The 21,229-nt window shown below is 38.5% G+C and overlaps 1 protein-coding gene across 1 annotated transcript in view; it reads right to left on the bottom strand.

Moving 5' to 3' along the window:
- CHRNB3 (cholinergic receptor nicotinic beta 3 subunit) overlaps positions 1 to 16,951 on the bottom strand; it is a 55,411-nt gene extending 38,460 nt beyond the window's left edge. Inside the window, exon 1 of the mRNA XM_007476412.2 lies at positions 16,709 to 16,951. Coding sequence (XP_007476474.1) covers positions 16,709 to 16,760 — 52 coding nt within the window. The 5' untranslated portion in view covers positions 16,761 to 16,951. The remainder of the gene's footprint in view (positions 1 to 16,708) is intronic.
- Positions 16,952 to 21,229: the final 4,278 nt, after the last annotated feature.

Genomic DNA, 21,229 nt, shown 5'->3' with positions numbered 1-21,229 from the left:
ATTTCGAAATTGAGAGGAGTTCAGCTTTGGAAGCTGAATTAGAGGTTAGGAGTCAGAAGAGGCTCTCTGAAGTAGTTGGAGTTTAGACTAGTTGAAGTTTTGGAGTTAGTGTGGAGTTGCTGGCTCTCTGAACTTACTTGGAGTTTTGCTTGAGACAAAATCTTGTGGTGAGTGGATAAAAGACTGACTAGTCTCTCTTAAAGCTCAGGCCTAGGCCATTTGGCCTAGGCCCTTTCCTACTATTTCCTCTTACTCTGTCTCTCTCCCTTCCCTTAATTCCTTCATTCATATTAATTAAAATCTCCATAAAACCCAGCTGACTTGAGTATTTCATATTTGGGAATTTTTCCCATGGTGACCATTTATTTTTGATAAAAATCAAGACACTAAAATTATCTTTACAGTTTTGGCAATTCACAGTCTTGAAAACCATATTTTTCATGGTCACAATCTCCTGCCAGGACAGAGAGCTCCTGGGATATCATTCCCTCCTGTTCTGAAGGAGATGAATCTATGATATGATTTCCTTTTTTTACTTTTTATTTTTTAATTAAAATATATTTTCCTTCCCCAATTATATATAATAATAATTTTCAACACACATTTTCAAATCCCCTCCTAATCCCTGGAGAGAGCTATAATTGGTGATGTGGACAGAACCACCCTGAGGCAGGGACTATGTAGGCCTTTCTTTTGTAATGGGACTTTGGTATATACTTAGATCATCTAAGATGGAAGCTTATCCATGGGGCCCTGCTTCTGGGAGGACTAATGTATATGTGGGCATTTTGCTTTGGCCTATCATTGGATGCTTACCTCTTAGATGATCTTGGCATGTACTAAAACCCCATTACAATCTTTATCCTCAGCTTTTAGCATAGTACCGTACACATAACAAGCACTTAATAAATTCTTCTTGACTTGATTTAAAGTAAAAATCCACTCTTTGGTTCAAAGTTTCCCATCTGGCTTTTTTTCTCATTAGAGCAATTGACAGACTGATGAAACCTATGAACTCTTTCTCAGACTAATGTTTCTAAATGCATAAAATAAAACACATACTATTACAAAGAAATTCAATTACATTGAAATGCAGTTATCAAAAAATATATTTTTAAAAGGTCTATGGACCTCAGGTTAAGAACTACTACATTAGAGCATCAATACCCTTAGCCCCAAGCAGTGACATAGAGACTAATCAAATGTAAATGATACTTTTCTCAGTTCTCCTTATGGTGCCTTGTCTCATTTCATTTCTTTTGTTGTTGTTGTTGTTGTTTTTGCAGTGAAACATTTTACTAGTTGATTATATATAGATTTAACTTTCCATAAAAATCCTTGAAATACTTGCTAACATCAAATAGTGCAAAACAGAAAACCAATTAAAGAGGAAAAAAAGATAAAGAAAATCTTGCTTGCCATAAATAAATGAAAACAAACCTAGGAGAGCTCTTATAACAAAGCTATTCACTAATTGCTTTGAGAATTCCTTCTCATTTTATTAGTGTGGGTAGTTTCTTAATCAAGAGTATTATTATTATTACCTGTCAAATGAATTCTGGTGGAAGTTTCTGGCCTTCCTCAAATGCTGGAAGGAAAGTGGGCTATGATGCCTAAATAATTCCAGTAGAGTTCTCTTTGTGTAATATTCTCTGAAAAGTAAATCATTCCAGTAGGGAGATTTCATAGAAACAATAGATCATTTCCTGGAATTATTTCTGAATTATTTATTCATTAAGTGGGCTGGAACAATTTCTGAATAATTTATTTGCTAACCAGTCATTTATCTAGTCTCTTTTTGGCTAGAAGAAACCACTTTCCTCTTCTTAAAATGGTTTTGTCTCTTTTATCCTAAATATATACCAGATAAGAACCAATTAAATGAAAGAACCACCATCTACTGTATTCCGTGATTTCTTTCATTTCTTGATAGCTAGGTTTTTTCTTCCTCTTTTTCTCTGTTTTTTAAAAAGATACTTTACTTTTTAAAGAGATATAATACTTTGCTTCCCTCTGAGCCAGACAATCACATATTTCTTTTTCCTTGATCCTTTTGTATGCTTTGAATGAGCGATTTGGTCTTCCATCCCGTCCTCCACCAAGGTCTAACTCATTCCTGACCCTTTCGGTTCCTTTGGCTTCTTCTTGAACTATTGAGTTTATCTCTGTCTTTTGTTTTGACTCTTTGAGAAAAGCTTTAGAGCAGAAACTCTTAACATGGTATCCATGAACTTAAAAAAAAAAAAAGGTTTTTCATAACTGTGTTCCAATATAATTGATTTCCTTTGTAATCCTATGTGTTTTATTTTATGCATTGAAAAACAAGATCCAGACAAGGGATCCATAAGTTTTGTCAGATTGCCAAAGAGGTCCACACACGTGCGCACACACACACACACACACACACACACACACACACACACACTTAAGAACTTCTTTGTAGGGTAGAACTTCCCCAGAATTCCATCCTATTAGATGGTGTCTATTATTCTTCTGATTTCAGTCATGTATGCCACATACAAAGCCAACTCCATGATTTGATCTATACCTTTCCTGAAACCCACATAAGTGTGTTTATGTCGTTCAGTTTTTCTTTAGACCCTATGTACTTCTCTTTGAGGGCCTTAATATCTTCTAAAGTTACCTTTTCATTTATTTATTTATTTATTTATTTATTTGTTTATTTATTTATTTATTTATTTATTCATTCATTCATTCATTCATTCATCCATTTATTTATTTATTTATTTATTTGGAAAAAAAAAACAAACCCTTACCTTCCATCTTAGAATCAATACTGTGTATTGGTTCTAAGACAGAAGAGTGGTAAGGTTGGTTAAGTGACTTCCCCAGGATTACACAGCTGGCAAGTGTCTGAGGTCAGATTTGAACCTAGGACTTCCCATCTCTAGGCCTGGCTCTCAATCCACTGAGCAACCCAGCTGCCCCCTAAAGTTATCTTTTTAAAAAACAATCTCTAGTTCTTGTCCTGGCAGAACACACTTGATTCTTATCTACAATTCATTCTATGATGCTTCATAGCCTACTTCTTGTCACACTATACAGAGTAGATTTTCCTCAGTACCTGGAAATGCCCCCGGTGTAAAGATAATTTTAGGATTGTAACATAAAATCTAAATTAATTGGTCGCCAGGGAAAAAATCCCAAATAAAATACCCAAGTCAGTCAGGAAATTTATGCTAATTTTAATTAATATAGAGGGAAGGATTTTAAGAAGAAAAGAGGAAAGAGGGTATTGGATTTTTCCTGCCTGGCCTGTGCCAGGGGGAGTTCAAGATCTCCGCTGCTAGGTCCCTGAAGGAGATTAGAGGCTTCTAAAAGGAAAGTAAAGGAGGGGAAACTCAGTCAGAAATTCATCACCAAACCAGACAATAGCTGTAGCCACGCCAAGATGTCGAAAGGCTCAGCACGCTGCCACCAGCCACCTCTCCATCACCAAAGGTACCAGAGAGAGAAAGTGTCATGAAATATATAGACCTTTTACTCTTCTGTCCCCTCCTCTACATTTTCACATTTACCAATCATATCAGAGGCTTTTCTCCAGGACTGCCCATTCTTTAGTTCTCATCTTCTTTGATTATATTATATCTTTAGAGTTACTTAACACTTCTTTGTTAAGTTCACCTTTTGTTAGTAACTTAACCTTTTTGTGATTAATTTAAGCTTTATAGTTACTTGACACCTTTTTTGTATTAAGTTCTTAAAATAGACTTAGCTTAAAGTTCTAGCTTCACTATAAAGTAAGAACTAAGTACCTTCATTGTTCAATCAGGAGATTACTATTTCATCTTCTCCATAAAGTAAGATCTAAGTACAGCAGAGTAATCTAAATTTCACAATCCCCCCTGATGATCATTGAGAGACTAGCCTCCCCATTGATCATTTAATATAATCATCTTGTAGTCCTAAATACTTCTAACTACAGATGTATACAATATTCAATCTCTAAGAAGAAATTACAATAGATAGGGAGGAATAGAAAAGAGAGAGAGCAAAACCAATGTTTTGCTAGGTGCAGTGACAAAAAGCCAAATTAGGGGCACTCCCCTTTGGCATAAAAGTATACATTTACAATACATGTTCAATCAAACTTCACTTTAATCAACCACACCCCAAGTTTATTCTTGATCTTCTTGATATAGTGTAGGGTTTCTGGCATCTTTCTTCAACAGTTCATTCTCTGGATTTAGGAGTTAGCAAGCTTCTTTCCTTGAAGATCTTTCTTGAACAAAATTTTAAAATCTTAGATTTTTATTAAAATACAATCCCACCCCTGAAGTGGGTGTTAAGAAACATCCAGTTCAGCTCAGGATACATGGTTGAGTTATGGGGGTGTATGAGTCAATTATAAAAAAAAGACAAAAACAAAAGACAAAAACATAAAGAAGAGAAAAAATGGAAGAAAGTTAGCCCTTATTTGGGTTTAATAAATTTCTAACAGGCCCTTGTATTAGGGTCCAATTAAAGTAATTTCTAATCCCACAAGTCTGTAGGACAGAATGCAGTAATATCCCACTTACCCATTTGCAGCCAAGACTACAGGAAGTTGCCGTAATATAAGAAAGAAAAAGAACTAGAATTTTATTTTGATAGGGAAGTGTCATCATTCCCTGGTCTGATTTCTGTCATTCTCAGGAATATGGGGAGACAGGATGATAGTCAAACTTTGGTACTTGTCTGAGTACTTCACAAAGAGTGTGGATACAAGGAAGTCCTATGACTTAACATATGTCAAGCATCTCAACCTCGAGTCTCATTATAGTTTGTACCTGTGTGCTCTTTTTGGCACTATTCAGGTTAAGTCTGTGCTCCTTGTTTTTATCCCATTTCTTAGAATCAGACATAAACATTAATCATAGTCCCATGACATTTTATCAATAAATACTGGCAGGTTCCCACAGTTTAAAGCTTTTAGGTATGCATTGATATTATAGCAAGTGTATATATATATATATATATATATATATGTATACATATTAAACTTATATTACTGCAGAAAAAATAATATTAATTGTATGTACCTTTAGTACAAGAAATGAGAAAAAAAGGAAAAAATCAAATATTCTAATCAAAATAAAAGAAAAGTAATAATAAAAATGAGGGGAAAGAAAAAAAATCATGAATTCAATGTGTTCTCAAAAAAACCCAGCATCCACTTGACAATGGATTATTATCTCCAATGCATGTGATAGGATACAGTCAATCAGTCTCAACAGAAGATGCTCTCTTTCCATGTGAGCAATGAATCCATGAGTCCTTCTCTCCAATCTTTATAGATGTTGGAGTAGTTAACAATATTTGGAATGGCCCTTCCCAGGAAGACTGAGTTGCTCCAGTACGCTGGCAGTTCTTCATATACACCTTGTCTCATGGGTTCAGGTCATGAAGAGAAAAGTCTAGTGGTCTGGCTTGTACTGCAGCTCCGGATTCATGGAGTTCACACAGTTTGTGCTGTAATTCCTGTATATAGGCGGCAATAGTAGTATCTACCCCTAATAGTGATGTATATGCAGGGGTAAAAGGCTTAGCCTGTATAGGTAGATGTCCAAAAAGCATCTCAAATGGTGAGATGTGATAGTCTCCTCTAGGCCTGCTTCTAAGATAAAATAGGGCCAGAGGGAGAATTTCAGGCCATTTTAAATGTGTCTCAGTGCATAATTTGCCAATCATAGTTTTAAGTTCTCTGTTCATTCTTTCAACTTGGCCTGAGCTCTGGGGATGATATGAAACATGGAATTTGGGAGTTATCCCCAAGCAAGAATATATATGATTTATGACAGAATCAGTAAAATGACTTCCTCTATCTGAATCAATACATGCTGGCAGCCCAATGAGAGGAACAATTTCTTTTAAAAGCTCCTTAGCAACAAAAGCCACTGTGCCTCGGGGTTGTAGGAAATGCTTCTGGCCATCTGGTCAGTTGATCTACTATGACGAGACAAAATTTATAATGTATGGCTTTTGATATTGTAATGAAATCTATCTGTAGGTGCTCAAAAGGTGTGTAAGCCAGAGGACTCCCTCCAAAGGCATGTTGGTTATATGCTTGGCAGGTAGAGCAGGCTGTACACACTTTAGAGGCTATAGTACTTATACCAGGGGCTATCCATACTCTCTTAACAGATTCCATGATGCCCTGGGTGCCAAAGTGATCATTTTTATGAATAGATTGGCAAATTTGGTGATAGAAACTTCTAGGGAGCAGGGGTTTTCCTTCAGATGACACCCATACTCCATTAATCTGTTTTGCTTTGAATTTTTGCTTCCATTTTTCCACTTCCTTTTCATTATAAGAAAGTGATCAATTTAAGTCATCAGTGGTTGTTAATGTTAAAATTAGTTCAGGCCCTTCTATGGCTGCTAGCTTTGTAGCGGCATCTGCTCGATCATTTCCCCTAGAGACAAGGTCAGTGCCACCTGTATGGGCAGAGCAATGAACTATAGCTAGGGCTTCAGGCAGCTGGAGAGCAGAAAGAACTTCATTAATAATTTCTGCATTAGCTATAGATTTCCCAGCTGAGGTTAAAAATCCTCTCTGGAGCCATAGCATCCCAACTGAGTGACAAATACCAAAAGCATATCTAGAATCCGTATAAATTATTGCCTTTTTATCCTTGGCAATTATACAGGTGTGTTTCAGAGCTATGAGTTCTGCCCCTTGAGCACTAATATTAGAGGGCAGTAAAGCTGACCACTCAGTGGAAAATTCTGTGACTACAGAAGCTCCAGTGTAGCGTATGCCATCCTTCATAAAAGAGGAACTATCAGTAAATAAGACCAGATCTGGAGGTACAACATTCCTACCATCTGGGGTAGACTGCAAGGTCAACAGCTCATACAGGTTGGCAGTGCCAAACTCTTGCTCATCCAGTTCCAGGAGCTCTATCCCAGTCAGGGAACAGGAAGGAGCAAGCTCTGGTAGGCAATCAGGGAAAGGGAGGTCTACAGGACCACTCCCCCCCACCCCCGCCCCCAATCATCTAGTGCTACCAGCACATCACCTCTTCATTTCATATGCTCAGAAGTCTTCAACAACAGTCTATTACTGATCAAGTAGAATTTGCTTTTTTTTTTTGTCCACCACTTAAGGCTTTTCTTATCCTTTGGATTTTATTTGATACTACTTCTCCCTCTCCTTCCCCCCATGCACTATGTACCAGTCAACCTGGATAACAGATACTTGTTAACTGTGTGACTTTGGAAAAGTTACTTAACCTCAGACTGCCTCCATTTCCTTATCTGTAATATGAGAATAATAACAGCAACTATCTCCCAGGGCTGTGATATGAATTCAATGAGATAATGATGATAAAGCACTTAGTCCAGTGTCTAACACATAGCAAGGGCTCTATATGTGTTAGCTATTATTATTTTTATTATTTGCTTTAAAATGATCATTGAACTGTATAAATGGAGATTTTGAACCTTTGACTTCATTCCCCAGAAGTCCCTAGTATTTCCTCAAATTCCCTATAATCTCTCCTGCATCTCCATGTTGGTGAGATCACGTTATTGGTATTTAACTGTCGGTAATGCCTCCCAGACTCTCTTTTTTTGCATGATGTAGCATCAGCAGTGATGGTGGTAAGGTGGGAAAAATTTGAAAATGGCTAACCAGCCATAGGCATGTGGTTTTTATTTTGAATCCTCTTTATTCCTTGATTTCTAATGATCTTTAATAAACCTCATAAAATATAATATTTTTATTATTAGAGATATAATTTTAGATTTTCCAGAACCTGTGGGAGTTGATGAGATCACCAAGGGAAACAGAAAAGCAAAGCAGACCCAGGAGAGCCTTGGGGAATATTCATACCTAATGAGAGGGAGAAGAAAGATAATCTGACAAGGAATTCTGAGAAGTGGTCAGACAAGGGGGACAGGAACACAGTGTCACAGAGGCCAAGAAAAATATGAAGAATAAGGACAGTATTCAACAATGTCAAACACTGCTTAGAGATTCAGAAGGCTAAGGACTAAGAAAAAGTCCATTGGGTTTAGCAGCTGAAATGTTTGTTAATCTTCAAAAAAAGAATTTCATTTGAGTGGTAGGATCAGACTGTAAGAGCTGAGGAGTGACAGGAAAGGAAATAAAGGCAATGTGTAAAGTAAGCTTTATCTAGGAGCTTGATGATAAAAAGGGGGGGGGAAACATATTGGACCACAACATAGGGGGTGGTAGTATCAAGGAATGGGTTTGTTTGTTTGTTTTTTTGTCCTTACCTTCTATCCTAGAATCGATGCTAGGTACCCACTCTGCTACAGAAGAGTGGGTAAGGGTTAGGCAATCATGGTTAAGTTACTTGCCCAGGGTCATACAGCTAGATCGTGTCCGAGTCCAAATTTGAATCCACAATCTCCCAACTCCAGGCCTGCTGTTCTAGAGATCCACTGTGCTACCTAGCTGCCCCTGAAGCAAAGGTTTCTTAAGGTCTAGGGAGATGTGGGCATGTATGTGTAGACAGCCAGGAAGGAGCCAATGGATATGGGGAAATAAAAGATTAGAGAGAGAGAGAAGGAAATAATTAAAAGGATGAGCTCTTAGAAGAGGCAGATGGGATAGTATTAAGGACACAAGTAGCAAGGGGAGAGATTAGAGATCTGGAAGGAACCTTAGTGGCCATCTGGTCCAACCTCTTCATTTTACAGATTAAGAAACTGATGCCTTAAGTAATCTTAAGGGACCTTAAAGGGAAGGCTCCAAGCTGATAGAGGTAGGGAGCAAAAGAGGCAGGATTTGAACTTAACTGTGCTGATTCCTCAGCCAGTGTCTCCAGGGCCACCATTTTGTTAGAGTCTGGAGCAAAGAAGGACACAATGGGGTAGGGGTAGGAAGGTATAAAGTGGTTTTGAGGTGTGGAGAAGAGGAAGCTCATACTGACTGACCTGTTTTTCTCTAAAGCCAAAGGTAAGAGCTTGTGCTAAGAGAAAGGGAGAAGATTCAAAACAATTGCTGTGGAGAATATGATAGTCATTGTGGTGAGAATAAAAGAATCACTGTGTATCAGTGGGGCCCAACTGAGATAAGATATAAACTTGGTGCGGACCCAGAACATATGGTGATCTGTATTTCTGCAGCACAGTTCTGCAGTATCTAATCTCAGCAGTACAAAGATCCAGGACAATTCTGAGGGACTCATGACAAAGAATGCCCTCCACCTCCCGAGAAGGAACTGTTGGAGTCAGAATGCGGATGAAAGCATATGATTTGTCAATTGTTTATTTGGGGATATGTTTGGGGATTTTGGTTGTATAAGATTACTCAAAAATGAATGATATGGAAAAAAATTGTAAATATTACTAAGGGAAAAAAAAACAAAGCAGGGAGGAAGTTTTAAGGGGGTCCTTTAGTTCCTCCATTTATTTCATAGAATGTTGTACTTAAATTCTATAGATGAATAAATAACTTGCCTATCCTTCCAAAAATATTCTACAGCATCAAGTAACATCAGAGAGAGCAAGTAGTTGTGTCAGCCCAGAGTTTGGGTTTAGAAAGGCATGAGCAATAACGATACTTGAACCAGCCAAGTATAGTGTCTAAACTGTGATGGGGAGAATGTTAGACCATGAGTGATGGAATGAAAGGACAGAGACAGGCAGCTGGGTCGCTCAGTGGATAAAGGGCCAGACCTGGAGTTGGGAGGACCTAGGCTCAATCTGGACTCAGACACTTCCTAGTTATGTGACTCTGGTCAAGTCATTTAACCCCAATCACCTAAACCTTGCCACTCTTTTGTCTTGGAAATGATATTTAGGATTGATTCTAAAACAAAAGGCAAGAGTTTAACTATTGGTGGGCCTCTGAACTGATAAAACAATTCTAGAGAACAATATGGAACTACATCCAAAGGGTTATAAAACTATGCATGCATACTCTTTGGCCCAGCAATACCACTTTGAACAAGTAGATCTTTTCCTTTTGGGATAAACCCTATCTGGGCTAAACACTTTACAATGATTATCTCATTTGATCCTTACAACAACCCTGGGAGGTAGATGCTATTGCTATCCCCATTTTACAAATGAGGAAACTGAGGCAAACCAGGGTGAAGTGATTTGCCCAGGGTAACACAGCTAAGACACTCAATTCACTGTGCCACCCTGATGCCCTTAACTGATGATTGTCTCTTGTTTTACAGAGACCAAATAGTAGTTCTGGTGGGAGCATCTTTTCTTCCTAGAGGAAAGATGTCCTGCTTAAGTACATCTCCTTTTTTTCAATTAAAATAGGTTAAATGAAATAAACAAATTATGGAGAATCATCTATAGCTGCCAAGGATTTCCTAGCGGCTCTGCTCACTCAGATTAGGTGGCATTTGAGGGGCAGAACCCTAGCGTGGATGAACCACCGGACTGTGTGTCTCCTAAGAGAAGGGAAGATACTTCCTCAGATTGTTGGAGGACTTGGAGGGAAGCGATTATGAGAGAAACGGGCCCATTTCCAAATGGCCAGCAGAGCAGCAGACATGTAGGGAGCCAGCCCCCAACCTGTCCTTTGACTTAGCCAGTTTAAACTCAGAAATGGAAAAGAATATCTTCCCCAAGGGCAGCTGGGGGCTCAGTGGATTGAGAACCAGCCTTAGAGATGGGAGGTCCTGGGTTCAAATGTGACTATAAACACTTCCCAGCTGTGTGACCCTGAGCAAGTCACTTAATCCCAATTGCCTAGTCCTTACTGCTTTCCAGTCTTAGAATCATTATTTAGTATTGATTTTATGATGGAAAGTAATGGTTTAAATACACATAAATATAGATATATAAAATATACTTCAATATATAAACACATAGAAATATAGAATAAAAAATGTATATATATAAAATTAAAAATATATTTAAAGCCTCACTTAAAAAATTAAAATATAATTTATTAATTTATATATTTCTTAATTAATATCTACATATAAATTATTAAACAATTAAATATAATTTATTAAATCATTAAAATATAATTTATTAAATTAAATTATAAATTAAATCTAAATATATATACTTTTAAACTCTTACTTTCTATCGTAGAATATATTTTATATATAATTATACATATAATATATATTTATTTATATTATATATATATAACACATATAAGTAAATATATATTTATTCTTAGAATATATATATATATATCTGTATATTCCCTAATGGTGAATTTGAATATTGTTGCCTTTCTTGGTTTGACCTGAGATCTTATCTTGCTTCCAGTCAAAGAGCCTATTTATTTCTATGTGTTCTTGCGCTCTTTGACCTTACCAATTTTTGTGTACTTTTCTTACTTTGACAAAGAGATTTACTAGCCTTTTACTATGATCCTTTCTGTAACCACATGGAAGGGCAGGTGGTGATAGTGAGCTAGATAAACCCTCTCCCTTGAGGATGATTTGGGAAAGCAGAATTTAACCTGTGCCCCAAAGTACGATGCCTTTGATGATCAATTTTTGAGGTATGGTGGACAGGTATAATTCTAATCCAAACCCTTTTTGAAGGGAGAGGAGGGAAGAAGCAAGGGCAGAGTCCAGACCCTCCTCTTGCTTCCCACAATATGGCAATTGCAGTCTCCTTTGGAGAGGGGTGGGTGGGATTCCAGCTTAGATATCTAATTACTGCCTATCCCACACATGAGCTAACTTGTATTTTTATTTCAACAGCAATCACACATGTCTATTATATATTTAATAACATATGTGTAAAGATGTTGAATTAGCGCCTTTTGAATCTCAACTTCGGCATGGCATTGCCTGTTGTTGCCTATATTGTTGACAACAGGTATAGATAGACTCATGACACAGGTGAGTTGCTTCAAGATGATTGTTGTATTTGAATATAAAATGTGTAAACTTGAAATCAATCAATCTTCATGTGAAAGTTAAAAGTACCACAACTTGTATTACATTTCTTAATGTCCTTCATTTTGATAATAATGCTACAATAAGGTGGTTAAAAAAAACCCCATCACTTGAAAAGTAGAAATAACTGGAGTGATAAATTGAATTATAAATTGTTATTTTTCTAAAGTTTATTTTTCTAAAAGTTTGGGGGAGGCTAATAACTTATTTGTTTTAAAAAGATATACTGTATGTATAAAAATATTGAAAGCAGCAGTTTTTGTGGGGGCCAAGAATTGGAAAATGAAAGGCTATCCTTCCGTTGGGGAATGCTGTGTAAGTTATATTATATAATTGTAATGGAATACAATTGTGCTGTAAGAAACAGCAAGCAAGAGCAGCTCAGAAAAACCTGGAAAGACTTACATATGAACTGAACTGAGTGAAATAAACAGAATCAGGAGAACATGGTACACAGGGACAGCAATACCGTAGGATGAACAACTGTGAATAACTTAGCTATTCTCAGCAATACAATGATCCAAAACAGTTCCAAAAGACTCAGGATAAAAAAATGTCATCTGCTTCCAGAGAAAGACTTGATAGAGTCTGAATCCAGGGCAAAGCAAACCTTTTTCACTTCTTTTTTTTCTTAGCTGTTTTGTTTGTTTAAGTTTCCTCCCACAAAAGGATTACTATGGGGAAAGGTTTACCTGATTGCACAAGTAAAATCTGTATCAGACTGCCTATCATCTCAGTAGGAGGAGATGGAGAAGGGAGGTGGGGAAAGAATTTGAGACTCATTTTTTTTTTAATGTTGGAAACTCTTTTTACATGTAATAGGGGAAAATTAAACTACACAAAAATTTTTAAGGGAGGTATTGCTTTATAGTTTGGAAATCCCTGTCTTAGTTGAGGGTTATAGGATTTGAGAAACTCATGAAAAAGATGCCAATTGGTGGTCAGCCTTCTGGCAATAATTTTATCTTTCTACTCAGGAAGACGAGTCCTCAGTTGACAGACATGCAGTCTGTGTCTGGAAATGTACTGGGAGCCTTTCCATCTTGGTAGGATCTGCTGGAGCTTGGCCTCTGCAGGGATAGCCTTTGGGAACCCAGGGTCTGCTCTGCACAATGAAGAAGCAATGGAAGTTCCCAGTGTCTGGTACATAGTAGACACTTAATAAAAGGCTTGATTGGTTGGGAGAAACTTTCATAAAAGTTTACAAACCATTTCCCTTCATTTTTAGCTCAGAGAATATGATCACCTCAAATGGAGGAACTTTGCCTAAATTTCTACCATGTTTTCCCTGCCATCCTCCCCCATCCCCAATCATAACTAGGAATTCCTATTCCTGGGGCAAAATTGGTTGAATGTAGTAGGGAGCAAGGCAGGGCAGAAGTGACAGTTCAGGTGCAGGAACTGGGGAAAGGATCTGACCATCCCTTAGAGAACTTGGATGTTGCCCCCACAAAGCCTGGAGGGAAGATGGACCCTGGAGAGGGCACACTATGGAGGACAGCTGAGGAGTAGTTATTGACACCCAGAGGCATTGACCAGCAAAGGACCCAAGAGAACAATTGCAGGTAGAGCAACCACCAAGAAAACAGTCCTAAGTCTGTCTTTGCTCAGGACAGTTCAACATAGCTTCAGAAAACATAATATTTAGCTCTGAATTAAAATAATGAATTCTCTCTTGATGAACTGGAGATTTCCCTCTTTATCTCCATTCCCCATATACTAGACTCCCTTCTCTTCACCTGCCCTATATTTGTGCCTCATTTTTATTTATTGGCTGATTTCTTTTGGGTCCAATCTGGCAAATGCACAGGCAGGCAGTTCTCCTTCCTTAGTAAACAGAACTCTCTTCTCCCTCTAGGGAGGTCACAGGCTGAGAAAGCCCTTGAACTGAGGCATCTGCTCCCTTCAGCAGCACACACCAGGGCTCAGAAGGGTTAGCTGAGCTGTCAAGCTTTTCTCTCAGCAGAAGCAGAATCATAGAATTATTTAGTAGTCAGCCTCAAGAGGCCGTATGCCATTGGGCAGGCGGTGGGTCCTTGAGGGGCCTGCCAACCTGGGGTTCAGTTAACAGTGCTACCACTAGGGTTGCCATTCAGCAGGCATCTGACCAGCTTGGCTACTGTTTTCTCCTAGAATCCAGCCGCTTCTGACTGATGAGGGTTATGGCTGGTTTTCCTTCGCTTTACATTCTGGTAATTCTAGTTACTTTAATTGCTCACAGTGGCTAGAGCACTGGGTTTGGAATCAGGAGAACTCATCTTCATGAGTTCAAATCTGGCTTTAGACACTATTTGTGTGATTCTGGGCAAGCCATTTAACCCTGTTTACTTCAGTTTCCTCATCTGTAAAATGCTCCAGAGAAGGAAATGACAAAACGCTCCAGTATCTTTGTTAAAGAAAACTCCAAGTAGGGTCACATTTAGACATGACCGAAAAGAATCAACAACAACAGTTACTTTAAGCAACATGGCGTGGCAGTGGTTAGAAAGCAGGATTTGGAGTCAGGAAGATCTAGATTCAAAAATCTGCTTCGGATACTTACTAACTCTATGACACTGGGAAAATTTCTTTATCTTGCTGTCTCAGTTTCCTTATCTAGTTAAACTGAAGGTGACCTCCTGGGTCTCTTCCACCTTTAAATCTTTGCTTTCTCAACTGGACCACCATCTCTACCTTCTTCTGACCGCCTCACCTCCTCTTTTCACCTTGGACTCCATCCATAATCTCCTCCCCTCCAAAGGTGAGCTTAATCTTATCTTGCTGGGGTCCAGTCACTTTCTGACTGTTTACTCACCCTACCCCTCATTCCCTCTAGCACAATTTTTTTGTAGTCATCCCCTATTAGAATATAAGTTTTTCAAGCAATTTGATTTACTTGCTTGTATTTGTATCCATAGTTTAAGACAATGACTAGTACATGGTAAGTGCCTAATACTTGCTTAGCCTATTTTTAGCTATCTCCCTTACTCTCTTCCTCAGTTTCTTTAATCTATAAAATGGGGGAATATTAGTTGGACTTGATAATTTCTGGCTCTTTATGTGTCCCTATCTCTCCCAGGTTGGAAGGGCAGCAGCCCCTCATGGGTTCTATGCCCCTACTGATCAGTATAGAAGCTTTGTTCTGATTTCATTTTTCTGACTCAGGTCCACTTTCAGGGGCTCACTATTTTGGTGCCAGACTTAAGTGAGATAATCAGATTGGCTTTAACCCTACTGTGGCTCCAAACTCTTCAACTCAATTGACCTACCAGACTCAGTCTTCCCAACAGCCAGGTCTGTTGCCATGCCCACAATTGTATATGGTTCTGAAACATTTGTTACTATTGATGCCATTTCCTCTGGGAGGATTTCCTTCATCTCCCTATTTAGAGGAGATCATTCCTTCCCAAGGCTCTCTGCCCCGCTGATCTTTCCTCTGGATTTTTCTCATTCTTATTCATATCATCCATAATCTTTATGTGTCTCACCCTTCCCCCTCCCATCAATTTTTAAGCACTTGAGGGCAGAGGCTGTGCCATTTTTGTATATCCAGCATCTTTGTATACTTACCATGATCTCCCTCAATCATCCATGATTTGAATGAATTCAAAGACTAACCTCCGAAGGCAGACCCTTCCCCCATCATGATGGATTCCATTTATGTAGTGCCTTAGGGTTTACAAAATGCATACTGGAAAGAGATACTTAAGGTATAGCCATCCCTCTCTTGGTGAGGTCAATAACACCAACTTCCCATCTCTTAGTGCCACAGATAGCCCAAATGCCTCTGAACTATTTCTAATGTTCTTATGTAACACCTATTGTACAGAAGCACTGATGTCCATAGAGGGTTTGTATTTTCTGCTCGTATGAACCACAATGTGATTTTTTTTCTCCAAAGAAAAGAAAGGTAAGAGTCCAGTTATTTTATTAAAAAAAGATAAACACTTAGGAATTTAGATGAAAATTGATCGGAAATGCAAATAGCAAATTTACCTGAAAATCCACTTCCTTATTTTTTTTTATTATAAAGAGCCATTATATAGTAAAGTAAAAACAGAAGTTTGACAAATTCAGTGGTATTTGAAGCAATAGAAAAAGTGAATTAATTAAAAAACCCATATGGTTAATAATGGCTTCTCCTTTTCTCTCCTCTTTTCCCTCTTTCTTCCTTTCCTGTTACTGAATATTCCTCATCCTTTGACCCCATCCTCCTCTGCTTTCAATAAATCTGTGTGCACTTATATGTAATAACAGTTAAGAGGAGGAAGGATTTAAATCTTGTTCTTCCTTATTCCAGTCTATTACTTCACTTTTATCTATAGAAACATATGAGTATGTATGAGTAAGTATATAACATGACCCCCAAACCTAATTCAGATATTTACTCCAAAAAAACAAGCCTAATTTTACACAGATGGAACAGTTATCATTGGGAATAATTTCAATAGATAGATCATAGACTTCTGTACCAAATATTATCATGCCAGCTTTTGAATGTTATCAATTCTTTTTGCAACTTTTAGAAAAACTTTTTTATGTATTATTTATTTCTAAAATTCTTTGAAAAATGTTTTTTGTTACTTTTAGCAAGTTTTTTTTTTGTTGCCAGTATCACCTATTCTACTAAAATACCAGCTCTGAATTAAAGGAATATCATGATCCCAGGTGCCCCAGGGTACCACAGATGTTCTCAGAGTTCTGGAACAGCTGATGGCATCTTAGAAACATTTAGGTTCCATGACACTGTCAATCAGATCCACACTTAGTAGCTGTCATTCGAACTTCCTGGTAAATACACTGTACATGCCAAACTGCTGCCATTCTACCCTCCCACCCTTGATTTTTAAGTGAACAAGTTGCCTTACCTGAGGGGCTCATGGCCAGGATGAGGAATACTGTATAAAAATCTGGAAACATCTTGATGTCTATCAGTCTTTGGAAGAGGGTCTTTTTCCTTTCCCCAAACCATAAATCTCCTTTCTAGAAAGGATTTTGAATAGAAAGCACAATCATTCCCAGTTTAAAAAAAATTTTTTTTAAAAACCACTTCTACCTGGAGAGATGAGCAAGAGGAATTCATACTGTATCTCCCATCAGACTGATGCATCTTAAAGCACATTTCATTGATTTCCAGGCAGCTGTCACGTCCTCTAAGTATCCCTGGGTCCTAACTCCTGACTTATTTATTTACTGCTGGGCAGTAGAGACCTTGTGAAGTTAGGAAACTAATTGTAGCATGAGAGCTGGAAGGGAAGTTTACAAGCCATCTCAGGCTGTAGATTTCTTCTTTTGGTTGCAGATCTCTGAGAAGGAGAAAAACAACAATGTGTACATCCTTCCAGGAGACTTGGAAGAAGGGTTCTCGGTGGTAGCTTTTCCATTTGAGCTCAGATTAAAAAAAAAACAAAAACTACTAAGTGTATGAGAATATGCTTCCTACTGTTTCACAGGTCTGTGGTTCTCAAGGATTGTCATCTACTAGCCCTGCCCTGAGATTCCCTGTGACCCCACCTTGACCCATTGCATTCCTATTTTCTCAGAAGGAAAGAAGGTGATATTTCCATGCTTTTGAGAAGGGAACAGCAATAATGGGGTCTGTGTGCTTCATATATCTCAAATTCTTGCCTTCTGCAATGCTGGAATGTTGAATGAATAGATGGGCGCCTAAGGTGTATTTAAGGTGGTCCTGCAGGACATGCCCTAAAGTGGTGCCAGGGAGAGGACTTGCCTTGGCCTGAAAATTTTGCCAAGGCCTCTTCCTCTCAAGTTCATTACCCTAACTGCCTCTCTCATCATTGTGGAGTCTTTCAGTCCTGTCCTGAAGACTCTTTGTGACCCTATTTAGGGTTGTCTTGGCAAAGATGTTAGAGTAATATGCCATTATTTTATAGATGAGTTAACTGAGGCAAACAGGATTAAGTCACTTGCCCAGGGTCACACAGCTAGGAAGTGTCTGAGGCCAGATTTGAACTCAGGAAGATGAGTCCTCCTGACTCTAGGACTGGTGCTCCATCCACGGAGTCACCAGCTGCTTAATCCCTTCTCTCACCTTGCAATGATGACTTCTCTAGGGTAAATGGAGGAGCCACTATGCATTTAATGGATTCCAAATTTCATAGAGCCTGCTTGGGTAGTAGCTAAATATCAAAATCTGAAAAGAAAGAGGGCCTTGAACAGTGTGAACAGAGGGGTCCCATGGTGGATGTGAAGAAAAAATGACTGGTTGGAAAGTAGCAACATAGGGAAGGAATAGAAGAGCATGGTTGGTCATGAAGACCCAAAGTGGGTTGAACAAGACATTGGCTGCTGATCTGGGAACTAGAGAAAAGACAAATTCCAGGGTTAAACTGAATCTGAGGAAGCAGCTAAAAAAATGGTCTCAGAATAATAATAGTTAACATTTGTTTGGTGCTTTAACGTTTTCAAGTCACTATATCCTTGTTATCTCACTTTATCCTTACAACAACTCTGGTAAGGAGATAGTATTATCCCCATTTTTATAGATGATGAAACTGAGTCTGAATGACTTGCCCAGGGTCACTCAGCTGATAAATTTCTGAGGCAAGATTTGAATTCTGGTCTTTAAAAAAAAAAATTCAGTGCTCTTTCCACTGTACCGTCTAGCTACCTGGAGAGTTTCTTCCTCAGCAGGATAAAGAGTTTAATACCAGGTGAATAGTTCAACATTCAGTTTCTGTGTGCACATTCATATTCATGCTTCTTTGTATGAGCTCTAGACCTATAGTCTAACATCTTCTACACCTGCTGTAGCTGACTATTTCTTTATAATAGCTGACTTTATATAGCACTTTAAATGTATACAGAGTACTTTATTATTATTATTTTTCACCCTGACTTTCTGTCTCATTAACAACTCTAAGACAGAAGGACAAAAATTAGGCAAACAGGGCTAAGTGACTTACCTAGGGTCACCCAACTAGATATCTGAGTCCAAATTTGAAACCAGGTCCTCCCAACTCTAGGTCTGTCAGTCTATGTACTATGCCACCACCTGGCCCCACAAAGTACTTTAGAGACTTTTATCTCTACAATTCCTGATGGTCTCTCTCAACTCACAGGTGACTTCAGAATTCAAGTGCTACTTAGGCAAAACAATAACTCATGAGCCCCCACCAATGCCTTTATCTTTAATAGTCAGCCAGATGATACAATTGATACAAAGTAAAAATATTTAAAGAAATGGTACAGTAAGAAAAGTAACAACAAAACATTTCACAGCAACAAACGATTTCTGCCATAAGCCAGAAGCAACACATTCTGCCAGGATGTAGTGTCAGTGGGAAGAGTGGACACACATAAGAAACACCTTGAGCCAGGACAAATGTGCCGAGGGTGCTCGTGATCAGGAATAAATATAGAAAGAATACATGGATGGGAGGCAATTCATTCCTCCACAAGGATGCTGATGTATGCTGGTGATGTCACTGACTGCTTCCGCTGAGCTTTCATACTCTCCATTTGGCAGGGCTCAAGCAAACTCATCATCTCTGCCAGGTGCTACTTCATTGATGGTCTCTTTACCCAACACTAATCAGTCAGACACTTGTCTCTGCTGGGTGATGCTCAGCTGGACATGATGTCTTGAGTTTCTGACTCAGCTAAAATCCTTAGTTCTCTCTTTAAAAGAAGGGCAAGTGCTACCATGCTCTTCCAAATTAAATAAAAGCTTTTGGCTTTGCCTAGTTCTTTTAAAAAAGTGAAGAAAACTCTTTCCCTAGGGCTATTAGACTATTGGCTCCAGAGACTTCTCACACTTCTCCTGTGGGAGATTCTCAGTCCCCAGTGCCAAGTTCTTTGGAATAAAGAGCAGTGTTCTCAGCTAGCTAATAACTCTAGGCTTAGATTTCCCTTTGTTCCCTCTGTATTCCAGGACCTGGATTTCTCTGTTCAAACCTCAGACCAGTTTATGGCAAACATTTAATATGCTTCCCAGTTTTCAATTTAACATAGGGAGAGGACACAGGCCTTTGAAGGTTATACTGTAATCCAGGTAATGGTCATTTGTCCAACATTTCTGGAGTTCAAGATCCTCCAGTTTTCAAATTCTTAAGTCTTTTCCATGATCGCACATAGGTGAATAGGTGAAGAATAGACAAAGAGGCAAACTAGGACAGAGGCAGCAAGATCTTTGCGTTTGTTACCCGCCTAGCCTGCATTTTTGGCCTTTTTTGCATTCTACACCTGATACCTTTACCAGGTGAAATTTCCTCTTTACAAAATCATTCCACCATCTAAAAAAGAGGCAAACAATCCCTAGACACCTCTATTGACTTACTCAACTAAAGGCATAAACTAGGTACACAGTGAATAAAAACAGACTCACCCCACCCAGGAAACCTCTTATGATTGGTTACAGAGAGTCGTTCACACCTTGTAGGACTTTGCATCAATTCCTGGAGGTCATTCCAGTTCACTTAGAATTCCTCCAGTTCTTTATTCCTTTCAGCAAAATAATATTCACCCACAGATACCACAATTTATTGAGCCATTCCTTGTAGGACTTTGGTTAAAGCATCAGGCCAAATGGGAATATGACATTTCAATAATAAACCCACCTAATAATGAAAGAGCTCTAGCCAACCCCCTGAGAGGGAATTGCTTGGGGACAGGAAGGTAAGATGGGGAAGAGAGAATCTCTGTTTCCCTGTCTCTCCCTTTTCCAGAGTAAAGCCTTATAACCATCAAAAAGTTGGTACTTCTCATGGCAGCAGTGTCCCCAGAATAGTGGTGGCTGATAGCAACATCTGAACTGGATGCTGAGGACAAATTAAATACACCAAATATAGTCAGCCTCAGGACTCTATAAGGGAACGAGTTTGCAGAAAGCTCCAACCACCTTAGAGGAACTTCATAATGATTACACAAAGGGAGCACATACAGCTAAAAGCTGGGAATTCCAAACAAGCTCTTATCTTGGATCTACTTTCTTCTGGACTCTGTATATACTTATGAAAGAGTATGTTCCAGACTTTTGAGGGAATGGTTTTGGGCCAACTGTTCTTGCTATTCTACCTTTGTATAATCTTTTTTTTTTTAAGTTCATTTATTATAGTCTAACTACTCAGATTTATAAGGAGATAAATCAATTGTATAAAAAATCAAGCCATTCCCCAATTGATAAATGGGCAAGGGACATGAATAGGCAATTTTCAGATAAAGAAATCAAAACTATCAATAATCACATGAAGAAGTGCTCCACATCTCTTATAATCAGAGAGATGCAAATCAAAACAACTCTGAGGTATCACCTCACACCAAGCAGATTGGATAACATGATAGCGAAGGAAAGTAATGAATGCTGGAGGGGATGCGGCAAAGTAGGGACATTAATGCATTGTTGGTGGAGTTGTGAATTGATCCAACCA

The sequence above is a fragment of the Monodelphis domestica genome, chromosome 1, assembly GCF_027887165.1.
Source record: "Monodelphis domestica isolate mMonDom1 chromosome 1, mMonDom1.pri, whole genome shotgun sequence".
Classification (NCBI taxonomy): Eukaryota; Metazoa; Chordata; class Mammalia; order Didelphimorphia; family Didelphidae; genus Monodelphis; species Monodelphis domestica.
The sequence above is the reverse complement of the archived record's forward strand: the minus strand, read 5'-3'. Positions and strand labels throughout refer to the sequence as shown.